The sequence below is a fragment of the Carcharodon carcharias genome, chromosome 7 (assembly GCF_017639515.1).
Source record: "Carcharodon carcharias isolate sCarCar2 chromosome 7, sCarCar2.pri, whole genome shotgun sequence".
NCBI classification, from domain to species: Eukaryota; Metazoa; Chordata; class Chondrichthyes; order Lamniformes; family Lamnidae; genus Carcharodon; species Carcharodon carcharias.
In genome coordinates this window covers 182,627,608-182,640,322 of record NC_054473.1, presented here as the reverse complement: position 1 = coordinate 182,640,322, position 12,715 = coordinate 182,627,608, and the positions used below count along the sequence as shown (strand labels likewise).

At 44.6% G+C, this 12,715-nt stretch overlaps 1 protein-coding gene across 2 annotated transcripts in view; it reads left to right on the top strand.

Moving 5' to 3' along the window:
- cdh8 (cadherin 8) overlaps positions 1 to 12,715 on the top strand; it is a 270,165-nt gene that overhangs the window by 151,933 nt on the left and 105,517 nt on the right. For both annotated transcript variants that reach the window (XM_041192408.1, XM_041192407.1), the window contains exon 4: positions 1,553 to 1,672. In XM_041192408.1, coding sequence (XP_041048342.1) covers positions 1,553 to 1,672 — 120 coding nt within the window. The remainder of the gene's footprint in view (positions 1 to 1,552; positions 1,673 to 12,715) is intronic.

The following is a 12,715-nucleotide window of genomic DNA, read 5'->3' as shown; positions in this document are numbered from 1 at the left end:
GTCATTTCACACTCGAGCTGGTCAGGCACGCGCCCACCCGCCGAGCTAAAATTTCTGCCCATAGTAAAATAGCCCCAACCTGTTCAATCGTTCCCAATAGCTCCAAACCCTCAGTTCTTGTGCCCTCCTTCTAAATCTATTTTGCACTTTCTCCAGTGCTTCTACATCCTTTCTATGGTACGTGACCGGACTGTGCAGAGTGCTCTAAGTGCAGGGCCCGATGCAAGTTTAAATTTTACACAACTAGAAATAAATCTCAGTTGCTTTGTTAGCATTTTAATTGACTTCAGTTCCTGCTTTTAAAAATGAACAAAGCCGTAGTGAAAAGGGAAGTCAAGCAAAACTTTTTAATTCAATATGTAACCAAAGCATGGAATAAATTCCCCGGTAGCCCATTAATTTGGACAAATGGGTTGAAGAGATAATTAGAAAAGCAAAATGCTATGGATGCTGGAAACCTGCAATAAAAACAGAAAATGCTAGAAATACTCAACAAGTCAGGCAGCATTCGACACGTGAACAAAAATTCAGGTGTCGGCACCCACAAACTTCAACAAGCTCTTAAATACCACACCCCTCTTAATCCTTATTCCTTATTGCTTTCCTTTGTCCCCATCCCTGCTTCCAAATATCACCCGTTGTCTTGTTTTCACTGTCCTCATTGATCCCTTGGGAGCTGCTGCTTGACCTGCTGGGTGTTTCCAGCATATTCAGTTTTTTTGTTTTAATTTAAGAACTGATTTTGCAGCGAGAAATGGATTGATGGATTTCAGGAACATGGTGAAATGATGGAAAGGTGCAGCTGATCTATTGAAGAGAGACAGGATGGTTGATGCTTAGGGCAGAAATTTTACCTTGGCGGGCACAGCGGGCGGGCCTGGGAGCGGCCGCACAACAGTGTGCCACCCGCAATCGGGCCCCTGCCATGATATTACACTGGCTGGCCAAGTAACTAGCGTGCTGCTGGAGTGGTGGGGGGGTGGGGGGGGGAGGGGGGAGTGTGAGCGCAGGAGTGTGCAATCTCCCTGAAGGCACGGAGCAGCCCCAGGGAGCTGAAGGTTTTTAATGTTAAAAATAAAGATGTCAAAAATGAGGCCAACACGTCCCCTCATGTGACTCCATCCCATGAGCAGGGACATGTTAAAAACCAGTTTTAAACATTTTTTATTGTTTTTTTTTTTAATTTACCGTCCGAAACGTCATCCTGCCCGTGGGTGAGGTTTTGTTAAAGATGCAACGGCCGCCTGGCACATTCACCCACCCGCCAACCCAACGGTTGGACGGGCAGTGAAAAATGCGATTTAATTCATTGATTAAGAGCCTTAACAGGCCTCTTAATTGTCAGCGGGTGCTCTACCGACTCTCTCACACGCAACCGCCGAGCAAAATATCGCGAGAGTGCGCGATGATGTCGGGGCGCTTGCCCAACCATCATCTCGCGCTATTTCACTCCCACTCGGGTCGGGTGCGCACCCGCCCGACGAGGGAAAAATTCTGCCCTCAAGATTTTTCTCTTGCTCCTAAAATGTTTCCTGTTTTTATGTTCCAACAGGCACTTCAGTCATGGGAGTAACAGCGACTGATGCGGATGATCCAGTTTATGGGAACAGTGCAAAATTAGTGTACAGCATCCTAGAGGGACAACCATATTTTTCCATCGAACCACACACTGGTAGGTGATCATTACCAAATCCCCAGTTCTCTCTTCCTGAAGCCCTCGCATGAGCAGATTCATCCAAGCTGTTTAACGCCTGAACATATACGACTTCTGCATATATGGAGGGGGGTGACAATGGCATAGTGGTATTGTCACAGGACTTGTAACCCAGAGACCCAGGTTAATGCTCTGGGGGTTCAAATCCCACCACAGCAGATGGTGAAATTTGAATTCAATAAAAATCTGGAATTAAAAGTCTAATGCTGACCATTAAAACCATTCTCAATTAGTTCAGAAAAGTCCTTTAAGGAAGGAAACCTACTGTCCTTACTTAGTCTGACCTACACATAACTCTAGACACCCTACACTTAACTCTAGACACACAGCACAGACTCTGAAAAGGCCGACCAAGCAACTCAGTTGTAAAAAACCGTCAAAAAATAATGAATCAGGATGCCACGCGGCATTGACCTAGGCACCAGAACGACAATGTCAAACTCAGGCCTGTCAGCCATGCAAACTCCTCCTTACTGACATTTGGGTCTTAAGCCAAAACTGGGAGAGCTGTCTCACAGAATGGTCAAGCAACGTACTCACAGAATTATACTTTACAGATAATGTCCCAGACACCACCATCACCATCAGACCCAGCAGAGGTGGCAGCACAGTGGTATATAGTTGGGAGGCAGCTGCCCTGGGAGTCCTCAACATCAACTCTGGACCACATGACGTCTCATATCAAGGGAGGCATCAGGTCAAATATCAGCAAGGAAACCTCCTGTTGGTTACCACATACCATTCCCCCTTTAGCTCTTGAATCATACGAACATATGAACAAAGAGCAGGAGGAGGCCATTCAGCCCCTCCAGCCTGCTCCACCATTTAATAAGATCATGGCTGAGTTGATAGTAACCTGAAATCTGCATCCCACCTACTCCCGATAACCTCTCACCCCCTTGCTTACCAAGAATCTATCCACCCCTGCCTTAAAAATATTCAAAGACTCTGCTTCCACCACCTTTTCAGGAAGAGAGTTCCAAAGACTCACGACCCTCTGAGTGAATAAATGTTGCCTCATCTCTGTTTTAAATGGGCGTCCCCTTAGTTTTAAACAGCGATCCCTAGTTCTAGATTCTCCCACAAGAGGAAACATCCTCTCCACATCCACCCTGTCAAGACCCCTCAGAATCTTGTATGTTTTAATCAAGTCGCCTCTTACTCTTCTAAACTCCAGCAGATACAAGTCTGTCCAATATTTCCTCATAAGGTAACCCATTCCAGGCATTAGACTGGTAAACATTCCCTGAATTGCTTCCAATGCATTTACATCCCTCCATAAATAAGGCGATTAATATTGTACACAGTACTCCAAATGTGGCCTCACTAGTGCCCTGTACAACTGAAGCATAACCTCCCTACTTTTGTATTCAATTCCCCTTGCAATGAATGATAACATTCTATTATCAGTGCTCCTCCATATTGAAAACCACTTGGAGGAAGCATTGAGGGTGGCAAGGGTGCAGAATTTACTCGGGGTGGGGACTTCAATGTGCATCACCAAGAGTGGTTCAGTAGCACACTTACCGAGCTAGCCGGATCCTAAAGTAAGTAGCTACTTGAGGGAGAAATATACTTGACCTCATCCTCAACAGCCTGCTGGTCACAGATGTATCTGTCCATGAGAGTATCGGTAGGAGTGACAACCACACAATCCTTGTGGAGATGAAGTTCCATCTTCACGTTGAGGATACTCTCCATCATGTTGTGTGGCACTACCACTGTTCTAAATGAGATAGATTTTGAACAGATATAGCAACTCAAGACTGGGGATCCATGAGGTGCTTTGGGCCATCAGCAGTAGCAGAATTGTACTCAAGCACAATCTGTAACCTCATGGCCTGCCATTTACCCACTCTACCATTACCACTGAGCTAGAGGATCAACCCTAGTTCAATGAAGAGTGCAGGAGGGCATGCCAGGAGCAGTATCAGGCATACCTAAAAATGAGGTGTCAACTTGGTGAAGCTACAACACAGGACCATCTGTGTGCAAAATAGCATAAGCAGCAAATTATAGAGCTAAGCGATTCCCCAACCAACTGATCAGATCTAAGCTCTGCAGTTGTGAATGGTGGTGGACAATTAAACAAGTTACTGGAGGAGGAGTCTCCACAAATATGCCCATCTTCAATGATTGGGAGGTTAGCACATCAGTGGAGAAGATAAAGCTGAAGCATTTGCAACAATCCTCAGCCAGATGTGCCGAGTGGATGACCTACCTCGGCCTCCTCTGGAAGTCCCCAGCATCACAGATGCCAGTCTTCTGCAAATTTGATTCATCCCACATGCTAGCAAGAAATGGTTGAAGGCACCACACCTTGCAAAAGCAATGGGCCCTGACAATATTCCGGCAATAGTACTTGTGCTCCAGAACTTGTCAGGCCCCTAGCCAAGCTGTTCCAGTATCACTATAACACTGGCATCCACCCAGCTATGTGGAAAATTGCCCAGGTATGTCCTGTACACAAAAAGCAGGACAAATCCAACCCGGCCAATTACCGCCCCATCAGTCCACTTGCGATCATCAATGAACTGATAGAAGGGGTCATCAACAATGCTATCAGGTGGCACTTGTTTAACAATAACCTGCTCACCTATGTCCAGTTTGTGTTCCATAAGGGCCACTCAGCTCCTGACCACATTACAACCTTGGTTCAAACATGGACAAAAGAGCTGAACTCCTGAGGTGAGGTGAGAGTGACTGCCCTTGACATCAAGGCAGCATTTGACCGCGTGTGGCATCAAGGAGCCCTAGCAAAACTGGAGTCAATGGGAAACGGGGGAAAACTCTTCGATGGTTGGATTCATACCTAGCACAAAGGGAGATGGTTGTGGTACTTGGAGGTCAATCATCTCAGGTCCAGGACATCACTGCAGGAGTTCCTCAGGGTAGTGTCCTCGGCGCAACCATCTTCAGCTGCTTCATTAATGACCTTCCTTCCATCATAAGGTCAGGAGTGGGGATATTCGCTGATGATTACACAATGTTCAGCACCATTCGTGACTCCTCAGATACTGAAGCAGTCCATGTCCAAATGCAGCAAGGCCTGGACAATATCCAGGCTTGGGCTGACAAATTGCAAGTAACATTTGCTCCATGAAAGTACCAGGCAATGACGATCTCCAACAAGGGATAGTCTAACCATCACCCCTTGATGTTCAATGGCATTACCATTGCTGAGACCCCCATTATTAACATCCTGGGGGTCAACATTGGCCAGAAACATAACTCAATCAGCCATATAAATACTGTGGCTACAAGACCAGATCAGATGTTAGGGATCCTGTGGCGAGTGACTCACCTCCTGAATTCCCAAAGCTTGTCCACCATCTACAAGGCACAAGTCAGGAGTGTGATGGAATACTGGGGGAGTGCGGCTCCAACAACAATCAAGAAGCTTGACACCATCCAGGAAAATGCAGCCCGCTTGATTGGCACCCCATCTACAAACATTCACTCCCTCCACCACCGATGCACAGTGGCAGCAGTGTGCATCATCTACAAGATGCATTGCAGGAACTCAGCAATGCTCCTTAGGCAACACCTTCCAAACCCATGACCACTACCATCTAGAAGGACAAGGGCAGCAGACACATGGGAACAACACCACCTGGAAGTTTCCCTCCAAGCCACTCACCATCCTGACTTGGAAATATATTGCTATTCCTTCACTATCACTGGGTAAAGATCCTGCAATTCCCTCCCTAACAGCACTGTGTGTGTACCTACACTGCAGTGGTTCAAGAAGGAAGCTCACCATTACCTTCTCAAGGGCAATTAGTGATAGACAATAAATGCTGGCCTAGCCAGCAATGTCGATCCCAAGAAAAAAAACATAAAGTCCTCCTTCCACTGTGCTGTGATAGCGCTCGATCCTGTTTGGTCTCAGAAATGAAGCATAGTTACGGCTTGTTTAGCACCTGGATGAGAGACTTCCAAGGAGTATTGGGTGCTGCAGGATTTACTTCAGTCCCATGCTGCTGATCTTTGGCCATTCAGTGTGGAGAGAGAGTATTGAAGTTGGTGTGTCAGTGTTGGGGGCCACATTGAGAAGTGTACAAATAGTTATTCATCCAAATTAGGATTATGAGGTGATTGATTAGAATGTGCTTCTGTTTTAAGCTTCACCAAGTCCATCATCTGGAAAATTCAAAACAAAAAAAATCTTCCCTCAAGCCTTTTGTGGTTTAGTCAGCTTCCCTCCTTCACAAATCTTAAGACTAACTTGAATATTATTACATCAAATGTATAAAATTACTTCCCATCTAATGGTGGTGGGGCTGGGGGAAAGTTGGAGGATCTCCTCCTGGGTCTGGCCAAGGTGGCCATCTACATGTGGGTGGGAAGGGGGGCTTCCTTGGGCTGCCTACCTTCCCTCCTGTGATCTTGTCTGCACTCGGGTGGCCTTGGGGAAGAAACAGGTGGGAAGCAATTTTAACTTATCTTGACGAGTGGGAAACCCACGGGATCCAGTGAATCGCTGATTTTGCAACCCAGCCAATTTTACTCGCTGACTTCAGTGGTGAGTAAAGTTGGCTGGACTGTAAATCCACCATTGCACCCAATGCTGTTAGTATCCCAACTGGCATGATAGCTTCAAATGGCTCCTGGAGTGTGTAAGTTTGCTTGAGACCTTCCACGACCAGTGGGCGCTTCAGGGACTGCAATAAAAATAACATTTTTCAGTAACCTCTTTTTCAAGGTTTAGTTCCTTATCAGATTCCGCCCCCACCTCTGACCCCCACCTTCCAAAAAAAAAGAGGGCAGTCCTCCCTGTTTTATTTTTGTTTACTGACACAGGGGCACCCAATGTCTTACTGGTTTATTTAGAAAAACAATGCCACATAGAGGAGCAAGCACAGGACAAATAATCAGGTCAGCCAACATTCTGTGCATATGTCTCACAAAGTATTATTCATTTTGCTCCCTTTAGATGATGTTTCTCTATATGTTTAGAGAGCAGCAGTTCTGGCAGCTGGTCGAGAGAGATTATTACAGAAGCAAAGCAAACCATTCATTCCAATTTTTTGACTCATTTTCCCCCTCTTTTTTTTCTCTTTCTCAAAAGGAGATGTGTGCCGTTGTTAAGATTCAGGCAATTATTTTATTTTTATGAAGGACTGATGGGATTTACAGCCACACCATAGTTCCCTTCTTTGCCTGTTCCTGTATACAACCGAGATATTTCTTTATAGTACTTTCTCACTGGTGGAATCAAGCAATTAGACAGTGCTTGACAAATAATAGCTGCAAATGAAATGTCAAAAAGTATTTTGTTTGGCTGCTTATTGCCAGTCAACACCTGTGTGAGGACAACCTTGACATAGTTGAGCATTTGTAGGAGCTGAGAGGGCAGTATGCAAGACTGCGTTGTGTATTCGTCAGAATGAGTTTATGTTGATGGTCCTTTGAAATGTTATAACCTTGTGATAATTCAACCTCACAACATGAACTCGCCTCCAGACAAATTTAAACAGCACTGTTTAATTGCCTGCACAGCTTGGACAAAAACAAGTCATGGATAAAATAGTTAAGCGTCCTGTAAAATGTCCACCTCTTTCAATCCTCAACTTATCAGAGTGTTTTGTTTTTTAAATCATTCGTGGGATGTGGGCATCATTGGCTGGGCCAGCATTTATTGCCCATCCCAAATTGCCCTTCTTCAGAGGGCAGTTAAGAGTCAACCACATTGCTGTGGGTCTGGAGTCACATGTAGGCCAGACCGGGTAAGGACAGCAGATTTCCTTCCCTGAACCAGTTGGGTTTTTGCAACAGTAATAATTTCATAGCATTAGGTTTACGTTCATCAGACATATATGATTTTTATTGAATTCAAATTTCACCATCTGCCGTAGTGGAATTTGAACCCAAATCGTTAGATGATTACCCTGAGTCTCTGGAATATTAATCTAGTGACACTATCACTATGCCACCACCTCCCTGAGATACCTGATAACCTTGCAGAATGCACCTGATCAAGGAAGGCAAGCCAGGCTTGCTAGTGTCAGCTACAATAACATATGTTTATATAGCATCTTTGATATAGAAAAGAATCCTAAAATGCATCACGTGAGTGTAATCAAACAAAATTTGACACCGAGACACAGGTGACTAAAAGCTTGGTCATAGAGGTAGGCTTTAAGGTGTTAAAGGAGCAAAGGTAGGTAGCAAAGCAGAAAGGTTTAGGGAATTCCAGAAATTAGGGCCCAGGCGACTGAAGATACAGCCACCAATGGTGCAGGAATTAAAATGTCCAATGAACTTTGCCAGGAGCGCATGGTGAAGCTGAGATCTGACTTGGTTGCCATTCAGTCCATTACTGAGCAACTTGCCAACATTGATTGGCAAGGTGTACACATGAAGAATGTCTTCTTGAGTGAGACACTGTAGGACCACAGCGCTGACCTACCAGAAAACCATCAGCACCTCTTGGCAGGAATTTACAAATGAAAAGCATTGCATTTATTCTTTGGAAAGGGATAACTTCGAAACTTACATAATTTACGTGATAAGCTTAAACAAGTGGATTATTCAAATTTTTGACTCATAACCCATGCAATTGACGGTGCCCATGTGTTAAGGGCTGCATTCATACCATCATGCTAGTGTCACTGCGTAAACTGTTTATGGCCAAAACTTATCCTTTGAATGTTCTAGTAGCCTGATGGCAAAGTACTGATCTGACAATCAGAAGGTCAAAGAGCAAATCTCTTTTGTTGATTATTTCCACCTGAAAATGCGATTACTTACACTATCCCTTGTTTAAAGGGTTGGCAAGGTTATAGGCTGTTTTAGACGAATATTAATAGGCATCGAAAATACAAGGAGTAGAAAGAGTTCACAAGGTCATTTCCTTATTTTATCGATCTTGGTGTGCTGGCATTCACTTCTTGTTAAAGTTAGTAACCATGGTAACACAGTAAATATAGTATTTTTGTTGGATGACAGAATGCAACAATATAGGTGAGTTGGAAGAAAGATTCACAGGTCTGATTTAGGCCTTTGTATCATCCAGTTGGTATGGAGGTGTCTCCCTTTGAGGGAAAAGAAATCTATCTGATCTAAAATAATTACGAAGAATTTGCAGCATTTGACCCCACAAGTTTCTATCAATATTGATGCTCTACTTGAATGTCCTCCCACCCTTTATCATTGAACCCAACTTCCCATTATTTTTTTCATTCATGTATGGGACGTGGGCATCACACGCTAGGCCAGCATTTATTGCCCATCCCTAGTTGCCCTTGAGAAGGTGTTGGCGAGCTGCCTTCCCGAACCACTGCAGTCCATGTGGTGTGTATATACCCATAGTGCTGTTAGAGAGGGATCTTCAGGATTTTGACCCAATGACAGTGAAGGAACAACGATATATTTCTAAGTCAGGATGTTGATGGAGGGAAACTTGCAGTTGGTGGTGTCCCCTTGTAACTACTGCCCTTGTTCTTCTAGGTAGTAGTGGTTGTGGGTTTGGAAGGTGCTGCCTAAGGAGGCTTGTTCAGTTCCAGCAGTGCATTTTGTAGATGGTACATGCTGTTACAGCTATGAGTCAGTGGTGGAGGGAGTGAATGTTTGTGGATGGGGTGCCAATCAAACAGACTGCTTTGTCCTGGATGGTCCCAAGCTTCTTGAGTGCTGTTGAAGCTGCACTCATCCAGGCAAGTGGAGAGTATTCCATCACACTCCTGACTTGTGCCTTGTAGATGGTGGACAGGCTTTGGGGAGTCAGGAGGTGAGTTACTCACTGCAGGATTCCTAGTCTCTGACCTGCTCTTGTAGCTGCAGTATTTATATGGCTAGTCCAGTTCAGTTTCTGGCCAATGATAGTTGGGGATTCAGTGATGGTAATGCCATTGAATGTGTCTATAAATTATTTTTCTCTTCTTACATTAATGAGTTACCATTAGCTTGATGCCAAGGTTAAAAGCCTTTTTTCATGAGTTGTATATATCCTGGGAAAAGATTGTAGCATTCCATTGAGTTAACCAATGAAAACGTTACCCTTCTTTGGTACACAATTATTGGGTGCAAAATTAGACTTGGGTAGCACCTGTTGTTTTGGTGCCTACTGGTGCCATGCGGAGACCAAAATGGCATCCGGTGCCCACACCCACTTCTGCCTCAAGTTGAGCCCCATCATGCAAGAACTGCCACAGGGAATTTGGCAGCCCAGCCAAAAGTCCATTGACTTTTGACGGGACTGGACGATTCTGGTGGCAGGCAGGGCTGGAAAATCCTACTCTCAGTCTCTGCTCTATACTTAAAGACCTGCTTCATCACCAGTATCTGTTCGAAGACTGCTAAACAGAAAATTGGTCCATTCAGAGAGAACCTTGCTTGTTTCTTTGTAGAGATTCTCAGTGTTTTCTAAACTGCCAAACAAAAGCACAGGACAGCTCAGCCCCAATACAATTAGCTTCCAATTTACTCTTTGCTTCTGAGCTGTTCAGCCCAATGGCATCCTCAGATCACATGGAAATTTCTTGTAACCTAATGATGGCATAAACAGGAAATCAATTAACTCTCTTTCAGAAAATTCCCCAGCCCACTTTCGTGTTAAAAAGAAATTGCCAAGAGAAAATACAGGCTTTTTCCACCATATGGGTCTTTACACCACTAGAAAAATAGACATTCCAAATCAAATGTACTAATTAAATTATGCCATACTTCATAGAAATATAAACTAAACTACCTTGTACATTTCTTTAGTATCTTCCGCATGCCTTTGCCTGACATAGTGCTCCTAAGCAGTGCTATCCCAGGGGCTGAACCCTGGCTGATGAAAGATTGCTGCATTTTAGTGCAGGAGACTGTAAGTGGTCTTGGAGCATGGTCTCGGCAGGTCTGGGCCTTAGAAGGCCCAGTTTCAGACTGCACCATCTCAGAGGCAGCTGCCTGGGCTGGCTGACTGGCTGACAGGCAACATCAGGGGCAGTGGTGATACGGTAGGGGTGGGAGCACGATGGAGTCTATACTCGATGGAGTTTAGAAGGATGAGGGGGGGATCTGATTGAAACGTACAGAATACTGAAAGGCCTGGATAGAGTGGACGCGGGGAAGATGTTTCCATTAGTAGGAGAGACTAGGACCCGAGGGCACAGCCTCAGAGTAAAGGGAACAACATTTAGAACAGAGATGAGGAGAAACTTCTTTAGCCAGAGAGTGGTGAATCTATGGAATTCATTGCCACAGAAGGCTGTGGAGGCCAGGTCATTGAGTGTATTTAAGACCGAGATAGATAGGGTCTTGATTGGTAAGGGGGTCAAAGGTTACGGGGAGAATGGGGTTGAGAAACTTATCAGCCATGATTGAATGGAGGAGCAGACTCGATGGGCCGATTGGCCTAATTTCTGCTCCTATTTCTTATGGTCTTATGGTCTTAGGTGCAGATCCTGCCTTTATGCCATCCTCTAAATTAGGCGCTGCGTCAGCAAGTGGTGAGTGGTTGTGAGTGTGAAATCGAGTGACGGTGTGCTTTCATCATCACTGCGTTCTTGCTCTTCCTCCACTGCCTGCCCAGGCTGCACTTCTTGAATACCTAAAAGGAGACAGACACAAGGATAGAGTTGTCATGAGAGGAAGGGGTGTAAATAAGAGGTGCATGAACACATGATCTGCAACTTGTAAATCAGAAGAGATTGTGGAATGAGGAGGAAGTGGGATCTGAGAAGGCAGATTAGGTATGAGATTACCATTGCCTTCAGTTGATTCAGCCCTACCACGGGTCCAGCAGTTATAATTCCAGTCATTGTCAGCACTGTTACTCCATGGGGTTAGGAGGGTCCAACACCCTCCAGTTAGCTTGTGCTGCTTCCAATTGTGAACACCTTGTCCTGCAAGAGAGAGGGAAGTGTCAGTGAGCACTGTGCAATCTGCAATGTGTGCGAGCTGTCAGATGTGGGTGTGAGACTAAGTGTTAAGTGTATGGGGGTGCAGTGGTCCATAAAAATAGTGTCAATATTGGTATTAATCATAATATTATTCATATTCTATCCTGAATGACAGAAATTGTCAGGATCCATTTTCTGGTACCTTCTGGAAAAGAAGCAGACTACTCACACACAAGCAAGAGAGTGCAAATGAGTATTGGATCATAGGTCCCTCAGAGTATCTCCTCCACCATTCAACTAGATCATGGAAGAGCTGCACCATTCACTTGCCTTTGTTCCATATCCCTTGATTCTTTATATGATCCCTCCATACCCCTCATCTAAGTCTTTGTTACTTCTAAGTTCGACTATTCCAACGCACTCCCAGCTGGTCTCCCACATTCTACCCTCCATTGTTTTGAAGTCATCCAAAACTCTGCTGCCCATATCTTAACTCTCAGCAAGTCCCGTTCCCGGATGATTGACTTACGTTGATTCCAGTCAAGCAATATCTAGATTTTAAAATGCTCATCCTTGTTTTCAAGCCCTTTGCATGGCTTTACACCCCGCCCCGCCCCCCCTTTTCTCTGTAACATTTTCCAGCTCCACAACCCTCCCAGATATCTGCGCTCCTCTAATCCTGGCCTCTTGCACATTCCCAATTATAATTGCTCCACCATTGGTGGCCGGGCCTTCAGCTGCCTGGGTCCCAAGCTCTGGAATTCCCTCCCTACACCTCTCCGCCTCTCTACCTTGCTTTCCTCCTTTAAGACTCACTTGAAAACCTACCTCTTTGACCCAAGCTTTTAGTCATCTGACCTGATATCTCCTTATGCAGCTCAGCATCATATTATGTTGTATAATTCTCCTGTGAAGTGCCTTGGAATGTTTCATAACCTTAAAAATGCTATATAAATATGAGTTTTTGTTGTTGATACCCTTACCACAAAATGATCTATCCATCTTGAAAATTTAAATAGTCCCAGCATCCAGAATTTATATTGTGGTGGGGGAAGAGGGTGGAGAATGTTCCTTTACTCTTTTTTCTATGACTCTTTTTTATGGAAACGTGCTTCTTGATTTGATTTCTAAATTAATTTGTTCCAATTTTATGTTTTATGCATGGATTCGC